This window comes from Mytilus edulis, chromosome 10 (genome assembly GCF_963676685.1).
Source record: "Mytilus edulis chromosome 10, xbMytEdul2.2, whole genome shotgun sequence".
NCBI classification, from domain to species: Eukaryota; Metazoa; Mollusca; class Bivalvia; order Mytilida; family Mytilidae; genus Mytilus; species Mytilus edulis.
The window spans coordinates 68,481,490-68,508,739 of NC_092353.1; the positions used below are offsets into that span (position 1 = coordinate 68,481,490).

Below are 27,250 nucleotides of genomic sequence, written 5' to 3' on the forward strand. Positions count from 1 at the left end.
GACTAACCACATTCTCCGTGACGTCATTGTCAAAATACACATTGAAGCAATTTCCTGACTCAGAGTCACTCATTCCTTACAACTCACATTTAGAAGGTAAAATTAATGTTGAACAAATGGTTAAGAAGTAAAAGATAAACACACAAAATTTTGACTGCAAAATTGAGGTGTCATTCTGATTCCCATAGAAGTCAAACAAATTATAACTGAACTGTCAAATTCTTGAGTTGTTACAGGCATTTTTCTGAAGATATATTTATGGGGGATTAAACTTATAACAGCCTTTTTTATTTCACCAAACTGATGAATAATAATTTGAGGATAGGGTCAGAAACATAGAAACGACAAGAGTGACAATAATGTCAATAAACTTCATATTTATGGTCAGCAATGGACAGTTTGCGTACCTCATATGATTTCGTAATTTTCGTACTATATATTTTTCAATGGAAATTGTGACATCACAATCATTCTTAATAGCACAAACAAACAAAAAAACATGTGTCGACATGGATGAGGATAAGAGACCAAGATCAAAATCAAAATAATATTGCAGCATTTTAATTTAAGCTTTCAAGACGTGACCGCCATATTTCCATGGCATCCATAGATTGTATTGTCAATGAAACATATCGTTCATACCCTGTAAAGACTCATTGTCCACACTAAGTTTTAATTCCAGTGAGCATGTTATAACATAAAATATAATAAAACAACACTACCAATGACAATGTATCCGCTTGAACTCAGCTATGGTGCTGTGTTTTTATAGTGATCATGGTTCATATTTCCTTTACAATTTCTTGACAAAAGCCTAATTAATACTTTTTTGCATTTACTCTCATTTTGTAGCGTTTAATCTACAAGGCATAACTTTCACTTGTTTTCCAGTGTCAACATGCCTTTAGAATGGCTCTTTGGAAAGAAAAAGACTCCGGAGGAAATGTTACGACAGAATCAAAGGGCATTAACCAAAGCAATGAGAGATCTGGATAGAGAAAAAGCCAAAATGGAACAACAAGAGAAGAAAGTTATTGCTGATATTAAGAAAATGGCAAAGCAAGGACAGATGGTTTGTTCATCTTAATTTTACTTCCTGCTTTAATGTTGATGTGCACATTCTCCAATGGTTTAACTGTTTTTCAAGCATAATTGTGAAATAATTGTAGGAAGAGAATTTTCAGACATTTTACATATGATCAAAATAGTGCTTGCTCAGGTGTAGGAGATGATGTTCCTTTACCATTGTTTACCTATAATTTAATTTATCATTGTATTTTTCTGCTTAGCATGCATTTGTGTCATCACAATTTATAAATTTCCAATTCTGTGTGACAAGAATTCAATTGTTTATACTCATGAAAAAATAAATGCAAGAATAAATGGTAGAATTACCCAAAAGATTTGACTGAACATGAAAACCGACATTGTTAGTACATGTATAAAACAAGTGAATCCTGTGGTTCAATTTAATCACTAATCAAAAACACTTTTACAAAACTAAGTCATATATTTCTGGTTCAACAAGGCGAAGCAAAAATATCTTTATGGTAGTCCAATTCAGAAAGAATATTTGTAAGGTATTTTTGTTACTCATACATGTATGCCATGTTTTGGGTTTTTTTTAGAAAAAAGAATAACCATTTGTATTTTCATGGAATAAATGTTTATATGTTTCTTTATTTTAGGATGCTGTAAAGATTATGGCCAAAGATTTAGTTCGAACAAGACGTTATGTGAAGAAGTTTATTTTGATGAGAGCAAACATACAGGCTGTGTCACTAAAAATACAGACATTAAAATCAAATAATGCTATGGCCAATGCAATGAAAGGGGTTACAAGAGCCATGCAAACAATGAACAAACAGGTAAACCAGGGACCATGTTGGTGGTTGTCTCATGTCATATATCTCAATAGTTTTTTGTGAAATGTAATTAAAGCCGATTGCATTGAGTGTGTAGGTAAAGGTAATATCTTTGGTTAGCTTGCTTGCTAGCTGAACCGTAAGTTAATATTAGGTAAGGTATACTACCCTCCTTTCGAAGTAGTCTAGTCCTACATACAGATAGATAGGTCCATGGTTATCTGTCGGACTAGTCTACTCTAAAAGGAGGGTTGTTTACCATACCTAATAATGACTTCACTCAATGCAATCGGCTGTAAATGTTGTCAGCATATCTTTGATTGTTGTTTTATATTTATTACAACTTTAATAGACTTTGTAAGTTTGGTGCTTAACATACTTTTTAGACAGACAGCTATTGCTGAAGACTCTTGTCCTCTAGATCATGAAGTCTTTTGGTTGTTTTATGATTGGGTTGCTGTCTCATTGACAAATAACCACCGATCTCCTTAATTTTGTTCAAAATGTTTATTATATAAATACTGCTGGCCTACATTGAGTGAAATAGCAAAGTTTAAGAAAAACTTCCATTTAGGAATATATTCAAAAGTTTTTAGGTATTACAAACTACCTTAATTACAAGAGGAATTTCTTGTATCCTCACGCTTTCTGTTAATTTTCCACGTTCATGTATTTGTATTATTCTGCTTTTAAATAGTATTAAGAAAGGAAATATGTAAACTTACTTATTTTCTAAAAAATGTAAATTAATGAGATACAAAGTCAAAATGAAAGTCGAAGGGTTTTACATGTATAACATATCCTTATTATTGCAAATAAATTATGAAATCATGGATGAACATAGGTGTTAGTGAGTTCAATTGCATCCAAAGTAATTAAGACGTTGTATTAATTCTGCAGTTGAAGCTTCCACAAATTCAGAAGATAATGATGGAGTTTGAAAAACAATCAGAAATAATGGAAATGAAAGAAGAAATGATGAATGATGCTATAGACGATGCTATGGGTGATGAAGACGATGAAGATGAAAGGTATGGTGACATTAAAAAGATATAGGAAGATGTGGTATGAGTGCCAATGAGACAACTCTCCATACAAGTCACAATTTATAAAAGTAAACCATTATAGGTCAAGGTAAGGTCTTCAACATGGAGCCTAGGCTCACACTGAACAGCAAGCTATAAAGGGCCCCAAAAATTACTAGTGTTAAACCATTCAAATGGGAATTAAAAGTTAAAAGTACATTATTCATTGATGGCACATATTGATGAAAAAGCTGTTTATTTTTAAGTAATAAAAAAATTTAAACATTGATTTTATTGCCTGAAGCTATTTGAAATTTTCAGGCTTTTAATCTAAAAAATTATATTACACCAATGTTAGCCTTACCAATAATGAAAGGCAAGGTACAGCAGAATTATGTAAAAGCCTTTCTAGTTTATGCATAAACATGTGAAGAAATGAAATGTAACCATGTTTGTTATGCTTTTCTTTCACGTCTTACAAGTTTTATGAAGTGTTGACATTTACACCCAAAACAGGAAAAAAAAGCTACTATTTTATGGGGCTGACTGTTTATTATTTTTCAACCCTTGATGAAATCATCTGAATTCCAACACCTTTGGTCAAATAAAACATGGAGCACAGGATTGAACAAACAAAATATTCAAGTTAGATTTTGGCCTGCTTGTAAAATAAAGTTATTTCCATTTTTTTCTCTTTTTATAAGACCGCAAAAATTGTAAATATATGTCGTATATTGGTATGACGTTGTCTGCGTCGTCGTCGTCCGAATACTTTTAGTTTTCGCTCTCTAACTTTATGAAATTTAAACACAAGGTTTATGACCATAAAAGGAAGGTTTGGATTGATTTTGGGAGTTTTGGTCCCAACATTTTAGGAATAAGGGGCCAAAAAGGGCCCAAATAAGCATTTTCTTGGTTTTCGCACTATAACTTTAGTTTAAGTTAATAGAAATCTATGAAATTTTGACACAAGGTTTATGACCACAAAAGGAAGGTTGGGATTGATTTTGGGAGTTGAGGTCCCAACAGTGTAGGAATTAGGGGCCAAAAAGGGGCCCAAATAAGCATTCTTGGTTTTTCGCACTATAACTTTAGTATAAGTAAATAGAAATCTATGAAATTTAAACACAAGGTTTATGACCATAAAAGGAAGGTTGGGTTTGATTTTGGGAGTTTTGGTCCCAACAGTTTAGGAATAAGGGGCCCAAAGGGTCCAAAATTGAACTTTGTTTGATTTCATCAAAAATTGAATAATAGGGGTTCTTTGATATGCCGAATCTAACTGTGTATGTAGATTCTTAATTTTTGGTCCTGTTTTCAAATTGGTCTACATTAAGGTCCAAAGGGTCCAAAATTAAACTTAGTTTGATTTTAACAAAAAAATGAATCCTTGGGGTTCTTTGATATGCTGAATCTAAAAATGTACGTAGATTTTTGATTATTGGCCCAGTTTTTAAGTTGGTCCAAAATTAAACTTTGTTTGATTTCATCAAAAATTGAATAATTGGGGTTTTTTGGTATGCCAAATCTAACTGTGTATGTAGATTCTTAATTTTTGTTCCTGTTTTCAAATTGGTCTACATTAAAGTCCAAAGGGTCCAAAATTAAACTAAGTTTGATTTTAACAAAAATTGAATTCTTGGGCTTTTTTGATATGCTGAATCTAAACATGTACTTTTTGATTATGGGCCCAGTTTTCAAGTTGGTTCAAATCAGGATCCAAAATTATTATATTAAGTATTGTGCAATAGCAAGAAATTTTCAATTGTACAGTATTGTGCAATAGCAAGAAATTTTCAATTGCACAGTATTGCGCAATAGCAAGAAATCTTCAATTGCACAGTATTGTGCAATAGCAAATATTTTCAATTGCACAGTATTGCGCAATACCAAGAAATATCTAATTGCACAATATTGTGCAATAGCAAGAAATTTTCTATTGGAGTTATCTTTCTTTGTCCAGAATAGTAGTTGAATCAACTTAAATCATTGTTTTATACAATATACAATGTATATTCACTTTTACTACCAACTGATAAATTAAAACAATCTTTACCATTCAGTGATAACAAGCACTTTATTTTACATTTTAATATTTTATGATGTATTTAAATGAGTAGTTATTGTTGTAAACTTCATTAGAAATTTGAATTGAGATCAGTTTTGGAAAAAAGGGAAAGGGGGATTTGAAAAAAAATGGGGGGGGGGGGTTCAATTTTTCTCATTTCAGATTTCATAAATAAAAAGAAAATTTCTTCAAGCATTTTTTTGAGAGTGTTAATATTCAACAGCATAGTGAATTACTCAAAGGCAAAAAAAATATTTTAAGTTCATTAGACCACATTCATTCTGTGTCAGAAACCTATGCTGTGTCAACTATTTAATCACAATCCAAATTTAGAGCTGAATCCAGCTTGAATGTTGTGTCCATACTTGGCCCAATGGTTCAGGGTTCAACCTCTGCAGTCGTATAAAGCTGCGCCCTGGGGAGCATCTGGTTTAATTTATATATACATGCCTCATACATTCTTTTGGTATTTTGTTCACCAAAAAATTATGCTGATCCTATTTGGACACACTACTTAAAATTGTTGTTCTAAACTATCAATTTCTTAATGTTTTCTCTTTCAGTGATGCTATAGTTTCTCAAGTTTTAGATGAATTAGGTTTACAACTGACAGATGAATTATCAGGTATGTCCTATTATTTGAAATTAGGTTTACAACTGATATATCAATTGTCTACTGTTGATTCAAATTTTTCATTGGATACTGAGGGGGTCTCATTGGGGGGTTCCGATCCCGGATCCCGCTTACTGTTTTGTCAGATTCCCTTATCCCGCTTACACTATGTACATAAGCAATTCTCATTTTTAGCTCACCTGACCTGAAAGGTCAAGTGAGCTTTTCTCATCACTTGGCGTCCGTCGTCCTGCGTCCGTCGTCCGTCGTCTGTCGTCCGTCGTCCGTAAACTTTTACAAAAATCTTCTCCTCTGAAACTACTGGGCCAAATTCTACCAAACTTGGCCACAATCATCCTTGGGGTATCTAGTTTAAAAAATGTGTGGCTTGACCCGTCAAACCAACCAAGATGGCCGCCATGGCTAAAAATAGAACATAGGGGTAAATTGCAGTTTTTGGCTTATAACTCAAAAACCAAAGCATTTAGAGCAAATCTGACAGGGGTAAAATGGTTGATCAGGTCAAGATCTATCTGCTTAGAAATTTTCAGACGAATAGGACAACCTGTTGTTGGGTTGCTGCCTGTGAAATGGTTATTTTAAGGAAATTTTGCAGTTTTTGGTTATTATCTGGAATACTATTATAGATAGAGATAAACTGTAAACAGCAATAATGTTCAGCAAAGTAAGACCTACAAATAAATAAACATGACCAAAATTGTCAGTTGACCCCTTAAGGAGTTATTGCCCTTTATAGTCAATTTTTAACAATTTTTCGTCATTTTTTGTAACTTTTCTAAAAATCTTCTTCTCCAAAACTACTTTGCCAAATTTAACCAAACTTAGCCACAATTATCATTGTGGTTTATAGTTTAGAAAATGTGTCCGATGACCCAGCCTACCAAACAAAATGGCCGACATGGCTAAAATTAGAACATAGTGGTAAAATGCAGTTTTTGCTTTATATCTTTGAAACTAAGACATTTAGGGCAAATCTTTCAAGATTTAAATGTCCATCAGAATAAGATATATCCCCTCACAAATTTTGAGTTGAATCGGACAACCTGTTGTTGGGTTGCTGCCCTAAAATTGGTGATTTTAAGGAAATTTTGCAGTTTTTGGTTATTATCTTGAATACTATTATAGATAGAGATAAACTGTAAACAGCAATAATGTTCAGCAAAGTAAGATCTACAAATAAGTCAGCATGATCAAAATTGTTAGAGGACCCCTTAAGGAGTTATTGCCCTTTATAGTCAATATTGAACAACTTTTCGTCATTTTTGTAACTTGTATAAAAATCTTTTCTAAAACGACTTGGCCAAATTTAACCAAACTTGGCCACAATCATAATACTAGGGTATCTATTTTTTTTTTTAAAGTGTCTAATGACCCCGCCTACCAATGAAGATGGTCGACATCAGTAAACACATTAACAGGTGAGCGACACAGGCTCTTGAGAGCCTCTAGTTTTGTCATTTCCCGGGTCCCGCTAGACCACATTTCCCGTTTTCACGACACAATAATTTGACTTTCCCGTGTCACGCTTACCAAATATCGGCAATCCGGCATCACGCTTAGACCCCAATGAGACCCACTACTGATTTTCGAATTTGTGGGTAAGGTGAACTGCGAATTTAAATGTTCAACTAATTACAAATTTTCCATAGTCTTGTATGCAGATTTAAGCAAAACCACAAAATTAAATATCCACAGAAGTGTAAGTTTTCCTCAATCCACGAAAATTGGTACCCACGAAAATAAATGAATCTATTGTTAAGAATGTGGTCTTAACCTGATCAAGATGAAATGCAGGTAAGTAATACACAATAAGGTTTTACAATTGACAGATTTTAAATTGTTGAGTAAATAATAAGAGGGTCGGAAACTATCTCCATGTCTTACTATGGGATCCACTCTACACCACAAAATGTAATTTTTAACAAAATAATCCTGAATGGATGTCCTTTATGAATCTTTCTTGTGTCCCTTTTAGTTTAGTTTGAGTTGTTTCTTTTAAACTTTATACTTTCAGGTATTTATCATCTTTTAATATTTAAAATATGCATTTTATAGAAATAATTATACTGTTTAGAAAACAACAAAATATATATTACATTGTAAGTAATAATATAATGTTGAATTTAAATATTTTACCATGTCATATTTCTACCTGAAATGACCAGTTTAATAAACAGCAGTAAATAGGAACATACATGTGATATAAAGATAGTTGAAGATTAACAAACCTAAGATTATGATTTAAAAACCTGTTATGGTTCAAACATTCTTTATTTTTAAAAAAATATCTTTTTTATAGGTTTACCATCAACAGGGGGGACATTAGCAGCTGGAGCAACAAAACAACCACAAGCACAGGCTGCAGGAGGAGGAGGACCTAGTGATGCTGATGCTGATTTAGAGGCACGATTAGAAAACTTACGACGACAGTGAAACTGTGATAATATATACATGAAATAGGCTGTGGTGTACTTGGGCATGACATTTGTGTAGAATGAGAGAGTTGTTCGTGTGCAATAGGGGACCTTCTTTCATGCATTAATCTTCACATATGTATTCTTGGCAAAAAAGGAAGGAGCTCTGGGAATGAATTATCTGTACTTGTCAGTTATTTCTGTAGAATTTTTACAGTTTTCTTTCAGTATTTTCAATTAGCGCCAAATGATTTGAAATACCATTGGCCTTATCTGTAAACTATCGCACCAGACTTTTAGTTTAAAAAAATCTATTATAAAATCTGTTTTAGATAGCCCATGGTGTTAAAAGATCCTGAGGAACCCACTGGTATAAATCAAAATATTTTTTTTTTGGGGGGGGGGGGGGGGGCTTGAATATTCTTCTATTATTTTTAAACTGCATTTTCCCCTGTAATTTGGTGATGCAAAAAGTTTAAGCCATAATATATATAAATTGCATACATTGCAATTTCCACTAGGGGTGTTCTGACAAACCAAGACGTTGCGCTTTGACTTACATATCAATTAATTCAGTTTCTGGTTGTAGTCATATGCCTATGGCTTTAGTCTGTATAAATATTAATATCCAGAAAGAAAATTACATTGTTCCCAAGCATTTCTAACATTAGACATGATGGCATGATGAATTTGATACATTTACAGTAAGGTAGCAACAACCTTCAAAATGTAACTGTGCCAAATTTTTATACATATAGAAACCTAGATGTTTTTTAAGGCTGCATTTCTGTTATATAAGTTCAAACTTTTATCCTTAATGTCAGATTACTGCAAATCACATTCAAAATGACATTTTCTCTTCCAGTTATTTATTTTTTATCTATACAATCTCTGAATTTTTTTATACTGTGTACTTGATCAACTATATTTCTCTAATTCTTCGTCAATTTAGCCCTTTCTGCACCCATTGTATAAAAAAAATTTAATCAACGTGTGGTTCGTTTGATCTCAGTCCTTCATTGGTTAAAATCCGATTATGACGTCGAATTTTCTTGCTTTCCTCTGAATTTCCTATTGTGACGGCATGAAAAAAGGCGACCATGCCTGATGACGTCACATAGAAAAAACACATCTTTTTGCAGATCATTCCGAAAAGAAGGAATAAGTTTGCCTGCATAACGTTAGAAAATCATTAGAGAAACAGATTCCACCACCAAATCTCGTGTAATACGATATTTATCCACTCTCGACAGTTGAATTTTAAATATTTAAAACACTCGGGCAAGCCTCGCATTTTAAATTTGAAAATTTAACTGTCTCGAGTGGATAAATATTGTATTACACTCGATGCAGTGGTAGAATCTATATGTATCAGTACAAACAAGGTTATTTAGTTCAAAAGTACTCTTGGTGGTAAATCACTGTGAAAATAGGGGGCAGTTATTCATTTACAACCTCTTTGTGTATATGTGTATGGAATATGCAGAAACTAACCTCTTATTTATTAACAATATCTGTTAAAAATTCACTAGTAGGGAGGATTATTAACTTATAATCTTGAGTGTATTTTTGTTTTGCTGAGTGACAAGATGATCCTCAGATTTAATTTAGAAAATATTAAAAAGAATATTTGAATTGAATATTTTAAAAAGTGAGAACAAAAATTGTTTTATGTGCGACATAAAAGAAAAATCTACAAATATAAGAGCTTTTTCATTAAACTGGATGTGGAATGGTTCTGGAGGGACTTGAAAACCCTCTAAGAACCAACATGCTTTCTTCTATAAATTATGCATACTTTGAATCAACATAACTATGTCCAAGAAATAGTTTCTCTTCCTTCTCTCTCGGGCCTTGGTAGCCAAGTGGTCTAAGTAGTTTATCTGCTGTATCACTTGCATGCCAACCAGGAGGTAGGGAGTTTGAACCCCACGCAAGGTAGGTGCAGTGTGTTTGACTCCAATCATACTTGTTTAGGATTGACAGTATCCTATACTGAGATGAGTGTTCTCTCCAGACACTCCAACTTCCTCCACCATTAAAAACTGACCACCATTATAAAGCCAATATTGTTGAAAGAGACATTAAACCCAAATAATCAATCTTTTAAAATACACTCATATTTTCTTCAATTTGAAAATAGTACTATGAGGATTTCTTCCTATCCAAAGTAATAACTCTTGTTATATGTTGTTATTGAAATCCTATCTGGTATTAATTCTCAAATACAATTTTGCAAGATGTGAATATATATAATCCTAGTTATCAACTTACAAAAAAAGTATACTGATACAATTCTGAAATTAATACAGAGAAATGTAAAACATTAATTCCTGACTTCATTTATTTTAAAATAAATTATTGTATTTGTTTTGATAGTTATATTGTATCATAGTGTAAAGTTATGTAAATAATTTTATATTGTGATTATTAAAGAGTCATTTGATAGATAACAGTTTTTTTGTTATATTTAAACTATTGACTGGTTGGTTGCCAATCTTTGTCTTTTTGAAATCAAACAGATGTCTTGACCATTTTTCTTGTTTTGTAAGTAGCCATAAAGCTGGTATCTAAGTTTTTACAACCACTGGATCATTGCCACAGCTGGATCATTGCCACACTGGATCATTGCCACAGCTGGATGCCAGAAAGTCCAAGATTGATGACATATCATTGATCTATTATATAGTCATTTTTATAAATTTACTGTTTGCAAAAGTATGAATTATTCTAAATACTAAGGATGTTCTTATCCCAGACAGAAAACCTTAGCCGTATTAGGCATAAGTTTTGGAACTTTTGGTCCTCAATGCTCTTCAACTTTGTATTTGTTTTGGCTTACAATTTTTTTTTATCTGAGCGTCACTGGTTAGTCTTGTGAAGACGAAATCTGCATCGGGCGTATTAAAATATAAACCTGGTACCTTTTGAAATCTATTATTTGTGTGTTTCTCTGTCCTATATGTTCTCCCATTTATTTGTATTGTAGTCCGGTCATGTAATGTTGTCATTTTAATGATATATTTAACATTGCCATAAAAGCGGGAGGTTTGGCTATCCACAAAACCATGTTCAACCCATCGCTTTTTCTCAAAATGTTATATACCAAGTCAAGAAAATGGCCATTGCTATATTATAGTTCGTTTCTGAGTGTCTTACATTTAAGTGTTGTGTTTCTGTTGTGTCGTAGTTCTCTCATATTTGATGTGTTTCCCTCAGTTTTAGTTTGTAACCATGATTTGTTTTTTTCTCAATTGATTTATGAATTTCGAACAGCGGTATACTACTGTTGCCTAAATTTATTGAAATAGATATAAGAAGATATGGTATGAGTGCCAATGAGACAACTCACAATTTGTAAAAAGTAAACCATTATACGTCAAAATACAGCCTTCAACACACAGCCTTTTGTCATTTTGTCATTTTCTGTAAATTCTGTATTTAAATTGAATTAACCCGGTATTCTAAACACTGAGGTTTTTCTAACCCCAGTCAAAAGATGGCCTTAGTCGTATTTGGTGGATTTTTTTCGAAATTTTAGGCCAACAAGGGCTCAGGGGCATTATGCTTTTTTGTTCTGTGGTTCCGTCCATCCATCTGTCGCTCTTCAGGTTAAAGTTTTAGGTCAGGGTTATTTTTGATGAAGTTGAAGTCCAATCAACTTGAAACGTAATACACTTGTTCCTTATGATATGATCTTCAAAATATTTAGGTCAAATTAGAGTTTTTACCCCAAGTTCACGGTCCACTGAACATCGAAAATGATAATGCGAATAGAGTATCCGTGTACTACTAGTAATACTACTATGAGCACATTCTTGATTCTTCATGCTTGAAGATATTGATTTTATAATTTGTATATAGTTGGTCATGACAAGTTACAGGCCAATTGCGAATTTTGATCTGGTATGATTATTTTATGCAGTTATGGTCCTTGGTCACTCAAGTAATCTTTTTCCACACTTATTTTCGTCATGCTTGAAGACTTTAATTTGATATAAAGTTTACACCATGATGAGTTATAGATCAATTTCGCATTTTGTTTCAGTGCAACGAATTCTTAACCGGCGGTTGTCTGTATTGCCAGTCAATACTCACAGAATGCTTGTTCACTTAGAGAAAAGTCAACAGTTAAGATTAAAATCTGCCCTTTTCCCCCTTTTTGTCGAGCCTGCGACTTTAGTCGCAGAAAGCTCGACATAGTTTTCCGGCGGCGGCAGCGACGTTAGCTTACTTCCTAAAAGCTTTATGTTTTAGAAGGAGGAAGACTTGGATGCTTCATACTTTGTATATGGATGCCTCATGTTACGAAGTTTCCGTCAGTCACATGTCTAATGTCCTTGACCTCATTTTCATGGTTCGGTAACTACTTACAAAAAAGTTAAGATTTTTTGTAATGTTAAATTCTCTCTTATTATAAGTAATAGGATAATTGCACATGTTATGTGCATACCTTGCAAGGTCCTCATGCCTGTCAAACAGTTTTTACTTGACCTCGACCTCATTTCATAGATCAGTGAACAAGGTTTTAAGTTTTGGTGGTCAAGTCCATATCTCAGATACTATAAGCAATAGTTCTAGTACATTGGGTGTATGGAAGGACTGTAAGGTGTACATGTCCAACTGGCAGATGTCTTCTGACCTTGACCTCATCTTCATGGTTCAGTGGTTATAGTTGAATATTTGTGTTTTGGTCTGTTTTTCTTATACTGTATGCAATAAGTCTACTCTATTTGGTGTATGGAATGATTGTAAGGTGTACATGTCTAGCTGGCAGGTGTCATCTGACCTTGACCTCATTTTCATGGTTCAGTGGTCAAAGTTAAGTTTTTGAGTTTTCGTCTTTTTTTTCTTATACTATATATGCAATAGGTCAACTATATTTGGTGTATGGAAATATTTTATGACCTATATGTCAGTCGCGCAGGTTTTATTTGACATTGACCTCATTTTCACAGTTCTTTGCTCAGCCTCAGTGTTAAGTTTTTTTGTGTTTTGGTCTGTTTTTCTTACTTATAAGTAATAGGTCAACTATATTTGTTGTAAGGAAGAATTGTTAGCTAAACATGCCTGTCTGGCATGGTGCAACTGACCTTGACCACATTTTCATGGTTCATTGGTTAATGTTTAGTTTTCTTGGTTAATGTTAAGTTTATGTGACAGTTGTATTAAAGCTTTATATTAAGGACTATCAACATAATTTCAATGATTAGTAAAGACGGCGTGACATTTCAGCGTGTGCAGATATGTGTTTAGATACTAAATTACACAATTTCCTTACAAATGTGGTTAAATTGCTGAACATAGATGCTTTTCCACGAGTTTTTTTTTTATTATTAAAGCTATTATATCATTAAACACAATCTTCGTGAATCGTCCTGATCATGCATTTTAATGTGCGTATTGTTATGCGTTTACTTTTCTACATTGGCTAGAGGTATAGGGGGAGGGTTGAGATCTCACAAACATGTTTAACCCCACCGCATTTTTGCGCCTGTCCCAAGTCAGGATCCTCTGGCCTTTGTTAGTCTTGTATTATTTTTAATTTTAGTTTCTTGTGTACAATTTGGAAATTAGTATGGCGTTCATTATCACTGAACTAGCATATATTTGTTTAGGGGCCAGCTGAAGGACGACTCCGGGTGCGGAAATTTCTCGCTACATTAAAGACCTGTTGGTGACCTTCTGCTGTTTTTTTTTTTTTTATTTCTATGGTCGGGTTGTTGTCTCTTTGGCATATTCCCCATTTCCATTCTCAATTTTATGAAAGATTTGCCTCTGGACGTTTAACAACAACCAATCAATCTGTGTGTATATGATATGAATATATATTTTTGTCATTTTGAAATTTCTGTGATATGTTTGAATACAAAAAATACCTACTCTACGTGTAATAGTATAAACTATTTGGCGTCTTTTCTCTTCTCTTAACAAAAAATATCCTCGTTTTAAGCTAACAATACAGGTTGAAAGAACTAGTTCAACTTTGTTTCATAAAATGAGCAAACGTAGATTTATATATCCTGCTTTTGGAGAGGATAATGTATACTTCATCAAGAACACATAAATCTTACGTTTGATGGACATGTTTTTTTCACCTGAAAGTCAGCATGTCTATGTAATTCAATTTCATTTCTCTTTTCTGATTGTATACGGTGCACTTCGATCATACAAAAGCTTCTCAATAAAAATGAATTGAATAAGTCAGTCTTTTCGTTTAGCGATACGTTTCCGCTATACAAATGTAATTTTTAACAGCATAAATGAAAAATTAACGAATAAAAAGTTCTGATTCATTCATTGCAATGAACATCGAAGTTCGGTCGATAACTTACGTTTGCAAAAAAAGGCGTGATTTAAATCTTCCTATGGTTAATGTTTCATTCCTATATTCCGTCATACCAGTATTTGCACATGAAGGATATATATCTATATATAAACTGATACTATATTCTAGGGCAATGCACTATTCCAGGACTTGGGAGATCTGTCAACAACCATTATTTCTAGTTTATCCTGCACAATGACGATCACCAAGACGCTTGATGAACGTAAATAGTGCAGGGATACAGGCGACCCCCTCTTTCTGGTAAATGACGCCATAAAGGCGCGTATAATTGACGAGTTTTTTTTCCGGTGACGGATGAACTCGAAAGTGGTCTATTGATAGGGGTTGCTGCTATGATATGTTAATTTACAACATTTAGTTTGATGCCACTGCTGTTGTGTGATTTATCACCAGTCCAGTAGTCAGCACTTCTATGTTGACATGAATTAATTGTTTACAAAACATGAACTTTTTCGAAACTCTAAGGAGTGTTTATTACCACAGGGAATAGATTACCTCAGCAGTATTTGACAAACTTTCCAAATTTTGGGTCTTCAATTCTTGTCAACATCTTACTGTATTTGACGTTTTGATTTTTTTTAACGATCGGCAGTAAAACTTGTGCCGTTAATTTGATCAAGTATTACGTTTTTTGTAGATGAAACCTGATACTAAAGTACTACTATAACATAATATGTTATTTATAGTAGTCTCAGGTGAAACGCGCTTCTGGCGTATACAATGTTGAGCCTAGTATCCATAATGAGTTTATTTACAAGAACAAATTGACAAAAGTATTCTTTGTGTAAGGCTATACAAAAGGGACATTAATTCAAACTCATAGATAAAGACAACAGTAGTATACCGGTGTTCAATAGACATGAATCGATTAAGTGAAAACAATTCCGGGCTACTAAGTAAAACATAAGTCGGAAATAAACTAACAACGCCATGGCTAAAAAAGACAAACAACAGTACACAACATAGAAAACTAAAGACAGCGTCACGAACCCCACCAAAAACTTTGGGTGATCTCAGGTGCATGTTTTAGAAGGAAGGGTTAATACAAGCAGATCCTGCTCCACATATGATACCCGTCGTGTTGCTTATGTTAGTATAGACCCGGAAAATACTAATTCGGTAGGTCACAATCGGGGAAAGGGAATTGTATGATACGACATATGGAACACACCCGTTGTCATCTGTGAAACAGATACCGGTATTCAATAACTTTCGGTCAACCAATTCGTAATGGAGCAAAGGAACAATTTCAACTACATCACTTGGATCTCTAGGTTTAATACCTTTCTTGTGAGCAGCAACCCTCTACTAAGGAAATCATGATGGGCAATACAAGCCTGAAAGATACATGCTCCCTATGCAGGTGCTGCTTGGATGTTGCTAAATAAAAAAGTGGAAGTTTATAATTGGCGAGGTTAAATCATTTCTGTCGTCAATTTTTTTTTTCAACCGACTATCATTGTCAATGTCTACACGAAAACCAAGATATAGATAATGTAGATTTAACTGTCTCTGTTGTATCCTGTGAGTCTTCTTTGGACAACATCATTTAATTGGATATGTGGAATACATTGTATATACTATATGTGTTACCAAATGCCAATTGCTATATAATGGACTTCTGATGTTACATAAGAGGCGATATAAGATTACCCGTCCGATGTTCGGATATCATAAAACCATTAATTAAACTATTATAAATTATAATCCTGGTACCTTTGATAACTATTTAAACCGCTGGGTCGATGCCACTGCCGGTGGGCGTTTCGTCCCCGAGGGTATAACCAGCCCAGTAGTCAGCTCTTCGGTGTTGACATGAATATCAATTATGTGGTCATTTTTATAAATTTCCTGTTAACAAAACTTTTAATTTTTCGAAAAAACTAGGATTTTCTTACCCCAGGCATAGATTACCTTGGCCGTATTTGGCACAATGTTTTGGTATTTTGGATCCTCAATGCTCTTCAACTTTGTATTTGTTTTGCTTTTATAACTATTTTGATATGAGCGTCAGTGATAAGTCTATTGTAGACGAAACGCGCGTCTGATGTACTTAATTGTAATCCTGGTACCTTTGATAACTATTATCTAAGAAATAAAACATCATGATTATTAAACCATATATAATTAAGAGTGTATGCCTGCCTGACATCATACATTTAATATGACACTTAACTCATTCTTATTTTCAGTGGACAGGATAGTCGTTGATTTAACCCTGATATCAGTTTTAGAGTACAATGCATTATGCTTAACAAAAGTGTTGCCGATACTTTTTTTGTCTTCATTTTTTAGCATTATTATTAGAAATCGTTAGTTAAAAAAAGATTAAGAAAACATATTAACGAACGAAATTTCGTCATCACTCCACCTCTCCGATTGTCTTCTCTAATTCGTGTAAATGTTTTTCATCTACTACCTCAAGAAGATCTTCCGTCAAAAACTCTTCCGGATTCCTTATTATGTTGTCAATTTTCTTGAGTAAAGTTGATTGGATTGACTTGTGCTCTTTGATCCATTTTTTGTCATTTTCTGTAAGCTGTTTCTTGTATTGGCCTATTCCTTCCATGACATTTAAGGTCGGAATGAAATAGTGTGGACATACAAAATTTTCAATGCATTTCCGTAAGCTGCTCAGAAATGCTAGAAAGGCCATACCAGGGTACTCGGCAAATTGTTGAGGGTCCCGGGTTTCACACGCCCAAAGATAAATCGTCTTCAAGTGATATGATGTAAGACCGACACGCGCATCTCCGTTTTCCATCACCCCCATATCCAGATATTTTTTCTTTACTAGTTTGAGCAAAATGAAGAGAAACTTCTGATGAAAAGAAAACCTTGTTGTCAGTTGTTGTTCTGCTAGAGCAAATGTTATTTTCCACTGCAAAGGATAAACCAACATTGACGTTTTGTGTGTCAACAAGCAGCCATCTTGAACAATAGTGTCGACTACCTTTGTTTCCGGCCATTTTCTCTCGCGGTTCTGGAAGTCTGATAGTTTATGGGGCCATGGACCTTTGAGGGCAGAAACTTTATCAACTAGAATTTTGAATTTGAGTTCTCTTCCACCAACAATCATAGTCTCCGTGTTAGTTCGACATGTTCTATACAATGGCAACATTCGGATTGTTTCTAACGGTTCAATTTCAATCTCGCCTAAAATACTTGGATCTTCCTGTCGTGGAATTAAGCATGTATATCCTAACGATTTCAAATAAGTTTTGCCATTCCAAAGTTTTTTGAAAAATTTCCACCTTTGACCTGCATCTACTTCATCAATATCACTGGTTACCTGTACTAAACATGCACCCATTGGCAGTTCAATTTGTCTATTTTTGTCATCCATAAAATCCATCTGAACTGTTATAAAAGGCTGTTTTTCAGTTGGTACAACAAAATTAGGTTCTTCTCTATTATACAGAACACTCGCCTCGTCACTCTCAGAATAAATTGGAAGGGCAGCATTTGGCATTTCTCGGTTATACAAAACATCAACTTCAACTAGGTAAGACCCGTCCGGCATGACCTCAGGGAAGTACAGCTCGTTACCTACACTACCAACAACTGTTACTGTATCATAAGGTCTTTGTTTTCTGTAATCTACAACTTTCTGGTGAACATAATCAAGGACAGGCTTTATTTCTTTTACCTTATTCGCTGCTCTTTCCATCAAGAAAAGTAATCTTTTATCTAGATTTTCGGTACTTCTTATATCTAACCCAATTGAAAACTCCTCTGGTAAGCTCGTCATGTTGACTCTTTCTTGGCGCCCTTCTTCGTATACTCTGAATCAGTGCAACTTTTGATGGTACTGAAAATATAAATAATTTTACTACTCAGCAGGCTTATATATGTATATGTGTATAGATATTTTTTCTAATATAAATATTCATCAAGTTTTCGTAAATATGAAATCGTACTTAAACGCAGGTGGGTGTAACCAAGTTGACATTCAAACTCATAATTCGAAGAAAAACTACATGCCAACTAAAGAAAAACTACGAAACGAGTCTAACAAACTCTACATGAAACGACGTTAAACTGTGACATATCGGGAAAAATGATTTTTTCGACTGAATTTAATCATTCAAAATGATTTAACTTGACAACGAGTCCATGGGCCCCTCTTTTTTAAAATAACATTAGGTTTGATTACGTGTGAAGATTATATGTACCAATTTTTAATGAAAAGGTCACTGATAAATTGTTTTTTATATAACCTTAAGCTCGAGTGACTATACTAGTATACTGCATTCAATTTTAAAACAAGGATCTTGAAACTATATGAAATCAGTTCTTTCCAGAAGTATATTGCCGTTAACAAACTTTTTTCAAATATACAGCAAAAACTGCCGTTTTCTTTCTAAAATTATGAAACTTTGATGAAAAATAATTATTTCCAAAAAATTGTTATACAAATTTAAAAATGTTTACAAATATACGCTTGTGCTTATCTAAGAAACAAAAAGTAAGGTCTATCTGTTCAAGGATTTGTATAGTATATATATACAAATCCTTTGGGTTTTTTCAAGGGATAGAAATGTAAATAAAACCCCAGAAATTTTGAGTAAACGTGCTAACATTTTGACCCCATTCATATCTTAAAATATTACAAAAAAGTATTGTTCTATTGCATATTAATTTTGAACTAACAAGGTAATTATATATATAATATGCACATTTTTCATTAAAAAATAACCGTGGGACAAAAACTGTACTGTATGCCCATAATTTGCATTATCGTTTTCCAAAAAATGTACTTACTGTTGAAGATAACAGACATCAGCATCAGCTTTTTTATTATTTGTTTACTTTCGTTTTGTTTATATATCCTTGAACTTAGGCTACAATACATATACTACACTAAGCATATAATAAGTTTAAAATCATTCGGTTGAGATAACACAAATCGATGACTTTATGGTGCGTCATAAATCATAAAAATGAATGTTTTTTGCTTGAGATATTATGTCTAAGCATTAATAACACAAACGTCGTAAACACATTAATTTGAGAATATTTTGTTTCTAAAATGCATCATCTTAATAAATCTAGTATCCAGTGGAAAGTAAAATAAAAAAAAAATACTGAACTCCGAGCAAAATCCAAACGGAAAGTCAACACGTAACTAGTTTTTTGCCGTCTTCTTTATCTTAAGTTTTAAACCTTTACCTCGAGTTACTATACTAGTTTCCTGCATTCAAGTTTGAAGCCAGGATCTCAAAACTATATTAAAACAGTTCTTTCCAGAAGTATAAAGCCGTCAACACTTTTTCAAACCCCAACACGTTCAGTCTGAATATACTATGAAAACCTGATAGGCACAATTACGAGCCTCAACTGAAATACAAGTTGTAAATAACATATCATCTTTAGTATGAGTATTCACTTATTAACCTTACTTTCCGCTATATAGATGATGTTCTCTCACTAAATAATTCAAAATTTGGTGACTATGTTGAACGCATCTATCCAATCGAACAAGAGATAAATGATACAATTAAGTCTGCCTCATATGTTGACTTACACCTAGAAATTGACAATGAAGGTAGGTTGAAAATAAAATTTTACGGCAAACGATATGAGTTTAGCTTCCCAATTGCGAACTTTCCATTACTGCATACGGAGTATAATAATATCTCCCAATTGATACGATATTCTTGTATTTCCTATCATGATTTCCTTGATAGAGGGTTCAAATAGTGAAGTTGAAGTTATCCCGTCTATATATTTACTGATTCCGTTCTTATCCCTATTAAGCTATTGTAACAGTATTGCGTTAACTTTATATTTGCATGTCGGACAATGCTTGTCAACGCAACCTATCTCATTCTATTTGGAGTTCATGTGATTCTCGTTATTTTTTGTAGCTTAATTTGTATATTTTTGCTGGATTTACGAGATTTAAAGATCGACAAGGGACGTAGTCTCTTCCTCATAAACAGAGCACGGACCTGACTCGAAAAATGCCCGAGGAGTGTAATGAAGAATGAACAACTGCAATTCTCTTAACATGATTTACCGTAATAAAACGTATACTGGTTAACCGAAACAATGTGTCTTTGACTCTATTTTTATTTATTTATGCATATCATTTTAGCTTTGTCAATAGACTATGGTTTCCTTGATTAAAAAAAAGAATCAAAACCCCTCCACCAATTTAGTATAAACATGATATATATATATAAATACGTCTTAAACAGTGTGGGAAAAGTATGAGCTAATTCAATGACAAATAAAAAATAACAGAAGATTAGTTATTCGATATTCAAACCTCTGACACATACTGTGAAGGTACAAATCAATGTAAGAAATTTGGAATCACAAGATCCTCAAAGGAACGAGACTGTGCGCGTCTACTGCAATGAGTGAGTGTCATACTTTAACAAACAAAAAAAGACGTTTGCAAAACCCAAAATGATAATCCACTCAGTAAAAATATTCCAATTAAAAATAGGACTCGATCGACAAATTGACAAGTAAGAAAAATATTCATGTATTTAGAACAGACAGCGAAAACATGCAACTAGTCAATTGACGAATTCGTGATCACTGTAAAACGTTTGCAGCGACTATTTCATTGGTCTAGAACTCTGTTGGAGCAGTATGAATAGCATCCGTACCAATGAAGTCCGTATAGTGTGAACGAGCACATTTATTATTCGTTTTTCTCACTTTTACTGTCATCACAATATGTAAAAAGAAAAACAAAGAAAAAAGAAAAAAGAACGATCAATTGTGATATTTGAAAATAAAAAAAATCATTTAGAATAAATAAATTCACGATTCGAAGTAAATGATTTTGTTCATATTTAGCACCTTTCAATTTCACACATAGTGAAAACCCTATTGTTCATCTCCAATTGTCCTTTGTAGCAGATGTATATGAGTTTCATCTATTTCATCAAGAATATCGTCGGTCAAGAAATTTTCAGGCTTCTGCATTAAAATACTAATTTGTCGGAGTGTAATGTTTTGGAGCATTTTCCGCTTATGCGTCCATCCTTCAATTTCTTCTTCTGTAGGCGGTCTCTTATATTGTTTAAGTCCTTCCATGACATTTAATGTTGAAATGAAAAAGTGCGGACAGTCGTAAAATTCAATGCATTTCTTCAACTTCTTCAGAAAAACTAAATAGCATATACCTGGATGATGAATAAACTGTTGAGGATCCGTGGCTTCACACATCCATAGATAAATTGTCTTCAAGTGGTATGATGTTAAACCCACAATCGGTACTCCATTTTCCATTAAACCCATGTCCAGATACTTCTTCTTCACTTGTTTGATCAATATGAACAAATATTTCTGATGAAATGAAAACGTTTTTGTCAGTTGTTGTTCTGCTAGCGAAAATGTAATTTTCCACTGCAAAGGATAAACCTGCAGTGATGGCTTGTGTGTCAACAAGCAACCATCCTTGACAATACTTTCTACTATCTTTGTTTCTGGCCATTTTCTCGCGCGGCTCTGGAAATCTGACAGCATATTAGGCCAAGGACCTTTTAGAGCAGAAACTTTGTCAACCAAAATTCTAAATGTAAGCTCTCTTCCATCAACAAGCATAGTATCCATCTCAGTTCTACATGTCCTATACAACTGCAAAATTTTTGCCTTTTCCAATGGTTCAATTTCAATCTCCCCTAAAATACTCGGATCTTCCTGTCGTGGAATTAGGCATGTATATCCCAAAGATTTCAAGTAAGTTTTACCATTCCAAAGTTCTTTGAAAAACTTCCACCTCTGACCTTTTTCCACTTCATCAATGTTACCGGTAACCTCTACTAAGCATGCCCCTATTGGCAAAGTCACTATTTTGTTTTCGTCATTCATGAAATCCATCTTAACGGTTATAACAGGCGGCTTTTCAGTAGGCATGACAACACGCGTTTTTTCTCTGGTATACAGAACATCATCAGGAGGCATATACATGGGAAGGATAGCATTTGGCATTTCTCTGTTATACAACACATCTACCTCTATCAAATAAGAACCGTCCGGCATGACCTCGGGAATGTAAAGCTCGTTTCCTACACTACCAACCACTGTTACTGTATCGTAAGGTCTTTGCTTTCTATAATCTGCAACTTTCTGATGAACATAATCTGTGATAGGCGCTACTTCTTTGACTTTCTTTGCTGCTTTGTCCATTAAGAAAAGTAATCGTTTATCGAGACTTTCAGTGCTTCTTACATCAAGGTTAGTTGTAAAATCCTCTGTTAAATTTGCCATGCTATTGAACTCTTTCTTAGAAAACTTGAATCGATGAAACTACTGAAGGTACTGAAAGTATAAACAAATTACAGAATGTACTGATATTCCTTTCTAACATTAAAGATTCTTTGGCAAAAATACAATCTATATAAACTGTGAAATTCTATTGATGTTAAACCTAAAACTGCAAAACTCGGATCCAGCCATTTTTAAAAGGGGGTTCCAATCATATGTCCTCTTTCAAACGCATTGATCGTCAATCCTGAATGTTGTAACACACATACTCTAAAAATGTGTGCTTGTTGTAATAGCATCACAAATGAAATGCAAATAGTGCCCTGTTAAAGATAAGTTAAGTCCTATATGAAATTGTGTTAATTTTCAATATGATATTTTAAAATGAAATCCGTCCATCTATTTGAAAAGAAAATATCAATAAATATTTAATATACTTAGTAGAACATTTTCAACTGTCCTTCCAATTATAGTGGACATATTTCTCTTTTTGGTTGCTTATGTACTCTATAAGATAGTTTTTTTTTAAATATTATTTTACAGATTCTTGAAATAACGATATGCTACAAAAGGAACAGACAGAACTTATTTTTTTACATTCCGTACCTGTAACTGACAAGAAAGCTAAATAAAGCGCAAGAAACAATCATTGACAAAAGAAATGTTGCTTTTCAAAACATACTAGTATATATTTCTATCATGTATTTTTTTTATTATATTAATTTCACCAAATTGATTACATATATAATTGATATATGTAACATTTGCCACTGGATCACATACCCTTACCCAATCAATTTCTTATACCTAACATATGTGTATTTCTTCTCTTATGACAGCAATCAACCTAGTGTTCCGTTTTATATTTGATTTTAAAAACTTGATATAATTGGTTTTATTTTATACAGTAATTACAGAAAAAAACTATAATAAACACTGTCAGTAACTTTCTTTCAAACAAGGTAGTGATAAGAGCTTATTTTGTCTTCTTTCTGTGGCTCATTAACAACATATTCCAAAATTTCATCATATTTTCACCGGTTCCATCTGTTGCACTTTAATTTTCCCTCAATTATTTGAAATAACTTTTTGTGTGTATGTTTGCTCTTGATTTATAGACATCTGTGCTTTAGTCATTGTTCTTTGTACAGTATATAAACTGTATAGTGCGTGAAAACTGCTCACTAAGTATTAAACTAAAGGCTAGCTTAACCTCAAACCTAATGAGTGTTACTGTTGTAGGCTCTTTTCACAGAAATTCTTAATGAAAATGAATGAATTTATTTTACAATTTATCTGAATGTAATCAGTGAATCTGTAAAAAAGATCTTAATTATTTCAGGGATTTTGTAAAATCACCAGTCAAAATCAGGGATTTTATGAAATCCCTAATCAGTTCAGTGATTTTACAAATTCCCATAAATTTCAGTGATTTTACAAAATCCCCGATTTCACAAATTCCCTGTAACATATATACATATTTGTTTAGGGGCCAGCTGAAGGACGCCTCCCGGTGCGAGAGTTTCTCGCTGCATTGAAGACCCATTGCTGGCCTTCGGTTGTTGTCTGCTCTATGGTCGGGTTGTTGTCTCTTTGACACATTCCCCATTTCCATTCTCAATTTATAAGTCTTTTTGTAAAAGAGGGTCAAAAGCAAACATTCTCCTCATTAAGCCTGCAAAATGCTTAGATAAAGTAAATATGTTTTGTGCTAAATAGAAATATATCTATGAATCTTAGTTAAACTGAAATAACAATATTATATTAGAATACGAAGATATCCCTTAAAATAAACTACTATTTGTGATTTTGTTTTATAAAGTGGGTAAGGTAAAGTTTAATTTATTAAAACTCACTAACCCCATGTTAGGAACTTATTCATTAAGGTTATCTGCAAAATTTTGGTAAGTTGATTATCACTTGTGTATAGATATAGGTAGATGTGGTACGATTGCTAATGATCGAGACAACTCTCCATCCAAGTAACAATTTATAAAAGTAAACCATTATAGGTCAAGGTACGGCCTTCAACACGAAGCTATGGCTCACACCGAACAGCAAGCTATAAAGGGCCCCAAAAATTACTAGTGCAAAATTATTCAAACGGGAAAACCAACGGTCTAATCTATATAAAAACGAAAAACGAGAAACACTTATGGACCACATAAACAGACGACAACCACTGAACATCAGATTCCTGAGTTAGGACAGGTGCAAACAATTGCAGCGGGATTCAACGTAATGGTACCAAATCTTCTCCCTTTTTCTGAATCAATAGTAGAACATCACAACATAGAAAGACACACTATAAAATATCAATTGGAATGACTTAACTCAATCAAAAAACGTAATTACACAAATTGACACACAATGAACGAATAAATTTGATCTGTGATACAATGTAAATACATAGTTAATAAAAATAAAGGATGATTAAAGTAAAAGTATAAAAACTGTACCCAGAAGACAAGTCCTTTCGACCCTTTTGCCTTGCAATTGTTATCTTTTGTTACAGGAACCGTTGGAAAACTCATTCAAATAAATAGTGTGCTCATTGTTTAAACTACTCATTCGGAATGCAGAAAAAAATTGTCTCCTATTTCATTTGTCGTTAAAGTATTCAAACTTTTTTTTTTTAATTTCTTTTACAATCCTTGATTGTAAAATGAAAACTTACTGTTATGAATAGCAAATGATCTCCATCAGTATCTATATTGTTTCCGGTTTAGTTTAAGTACTTTCGTTTATGATGTAAACATGCAGGTCCTTGAACTCATCAAATGTTAAAAAACAACATAATTATATACTTATATACATAATTCGTTACACTTTATTCGGTTCACAACACATATATCAGATGGAATGCATGGAAAATTAGATCATGCATTGTGAATTAATTGTACCTTTATTACATTATGTATTGTTCTCTGCTATATCTGTTGTTTTGTCATGTCGTATATATATTGTTTATGTATTGCCATAGCATGTTTATGCTTTTGCAAATAAAATATGCATTCATACATTCATTAATAGATTATTCATTATGTAAAAATTATTTTGGGACGATTTTTTAAAATTAATTACTATCATCAACTATGGGCATATTTTCTTTTATAATGATTCGTGTTTTTGCTTAAATTTAAATAAAATCTATTCCCACAGGCGACAGTTGTTCTATTTTGACTGTATATCTGAACCCTGTCTGTCTCATTGACATTAACAATTTGAATTTTAAGCTCAAGTGTTAGTGCGGCATAATGTCGAAATGATAAAATTAATAGTATATGGTATATGAACCACTAGCCGGTGTTTCTTATTTCACAAAATATAACCTTTGAAATCGGTAGACAACAGATTTTAAATCCAAGGTTTTTTTTAAGTCAGAATATAGAAAGAAATCTGGTAGGATGAATTAATCCTCACAACTTAAAGTAAAACTATTGACAAAATGTATTCTTTTCGTCCGAGTTTTGATTGAGAATTGTGTACTTTTAAAAAAAATAAAATTATCCTCTTAACATGCTTAAATTTTGGTCTTTTGTGGATAGTTGTCTCATTGGCAATCATACCACATCTTCTTTTTTATATTAACAATAGTAGACTACAAAAGTTACTAGCTATATGTAGTTTATTGAAACTCATCAACTTATGTAATGAACGTATTGAAAAAAAGTTTCTCTGCATAATAACCTAAATCTTGTACTGTTATGATCAAACTCAGTTACCATGGTTACTGTAAAGACTCGTCTAAATTGCATTTAATTGATAAATTCAACAACACTCAACGAACTTATCTTGGTGGTATTGTTTCGTTAAATAACCAAGAATTTTCTAAATATACTGCCGAAATTTACCCAAATGAACTTACTTTAGATAAATCAAATGTATGCGGTAATAATTTCCTTTCCTACATTTAAATATTTCGGGTTTACACGGGAAACTCCACACTAAAATTTACGACAACAGGGACGATTTTTCGTTCTCTATTGTTATTTTCCCCTTTTTGGATGGTGATGTTTCTTTGTTACCATCTAACGAATACGGGGTTTATATTTCGCAACTCGTTCGCTATTTGCTCATGTCTGTTGTCACAGTGACGTTTTTGATTTTAACGAAGGTAATCTATATATATTATTGGTTAATTAGCCAGGGGTGTTTAGTTACCACAAATTCCTTAAACCTTTACTAGATTCTTCCATAGATATAAAGATTTGGTTTTGAAGTTTGGTTGTACCTGTAGAAAACTTATTTCACACGGGATAACACATCCTCATTTTTTGCGGAAATGTTGTTACCGTGCCCGGCCTTTGAAATTTAGAAACGACCCTGGGAAACTGATCCTTTAAATAAACTCATTCTAAAAGGTTATCAATTCAACACTGTATTTAGATAATTGAATATTGTTTTTATTGGACTTGATATTGATTTTAATTTGTTATCGGTAAATTAAAAGCAAACTAAATATTATTGTTATATACATTATATACATTCACGGATATACAATCTGTCTATACATGTATCTTGGCATTGCACAAGGTCAATTAAGTTTTTCTCTGACTGTTTATGATGTCTTTACACTAAATCCATTGAATGTTGGATGTGTACTGATCGATAACTTAGTGTTAGATGCATGATTTTTTATTACTTGTTAGTGGCTTTGAATTAG

General features: G+C 33.1%; 3 protein-coding genes across 6 annotated transcripts; 1 reads left to right on the forward strand and 2 right to left on the reverse strand.

Annotated features, from left to right (window-relative positions):
* The first annotated feature begins 38 nt into the window (after window positions 1–38).
* On the forward strand, window positions 39–10,459 carry LOC139491760 (charged multivesicular body protein 2a-like). 2 transcript variants are annotated; one of them, XM_071279608.1, is made up of 6 exons: window positions 39–119; window positions 892–1,072; window positions 1,689–1,868; window positions 2,766–2,896; window positions 5,522–5,583; window positions 7,892–10,459. In XM_071279608.1, the coding sequence occupies exons 1-6, from the start codon at window positions 106–108 to the stop codon at window positions 8,023–8,025; spliced, it is 702 nt and encodes a 233-aa protein (XP_071135709.1). In that variant the 5' UTR covers window positions 39–105; the 3' UTR covers window positions 8,026–10,459. The 2 variants fall into 2 exon arrangements, with proteins under 2 accessions (XP_071135709.1, XP_071135710.1); XM_071279609.1 differs by lacking the exon at window positions 39–119 and having other exon boundaries at window positions 7,892–8,646.
* Window positions 10,460–16,463: 6,004 nt separating this feature from the next.
* Window positions 16,464–19,277, reverse strand: LOC139491741 (uncharacterized). Its single transcript, XM_071279575.1, has 2 exons — window positions 19,120–19,277; window positions 16,464–18,166 (listed from the first exon to the last, which is right to left on the reverse strand). Exon 2 carries the CDS (start codon window positions 18,104–18,106, stop codon window positions 16,718–16,720), a length of 1,389 nt encoding a protein of 462 aa, XP_071135676.1. The 5' UTR covers window positions 18,107–18,166; window positions 19,120–19,277; the 3' UTR covers window positions 16,464–16,717.
* Window positions 19,278–21,119: 1,842 nt separating this feature from the next.
* On the reverse strand, window positions 21,120–25,472 carry LOC139491742 (uncharacterized). 3 transcript variants are annotated; one of them, XM_071279576.1, is made up of 2 exons: window positions 25,262–25,472; window positions 21,120–22,638 (listed from the first exon to the last, which is right to left on the reverse strand). In XM_071279576.1, exon 2 carries the CDS (start codon window positions 22,585–22,587, stop codon window positions 21,202–21,204), a length of 1,386 nt encoding a protein of 461 aa, XP_071135677.1. In that variant the 5' UTR covers window positions 22,588–22,638; window positions 25,262–25,472; the 3' UTR covers window positions 21,120–21,201. The 3 variants fall into 3 exon arrangements, with proteins under 3 accessions (XP_071135677.1, XP_071135678.1, XP_071135679.1); XM_071279577.1 differs by having other exon boundaries at window positions 25,044–25,289; XM_071279578.1 differs by lacking the exon at window positions 25,262–25,472 and adding an exon at window positions 24,746–24,850.
* Between the last annotated feature and the right edge of the window lie 1,778 nt (window positions 25,473–27,250).

What these genes read in the sequence shown, in the direction of transcription:
- LOC139491760 (XM_071279608.1), top strand. An exon ending in GAAGACGATGAAGATGAAAG is followed by an intron (nt 2,897 to 5,521) that starts GTATGGTGACAT and finishes TTTCTCTTTCAG; the next exon opens with TGATGCTATAGTTTCTCAAG. An exon ending in ACTGACAGATGAATTATCAG is followed by an intron (nt 5,584 to 7,891) that starts GTATGTCCTATT and finishes TCTTTTTTATAG; the next exon opens with GTTTACCATCAACAGGGGGG.
- LOC139491741 (XM_071279575.1), bottom strand. Translation starts at nt 18,106, where the DNA reads ATGACGAGCTTACCAGAGGAGTTTTCAATTGGGTTAGATATAAGAAGT.
- LOC139491742 (XM_071279576.1), bottom strand. Translation starts at nt 22,587, where the DNA reads ATGGCAAATTTAACAGAGGATTTTACAACTAACCTTGATGTAAGAAGC.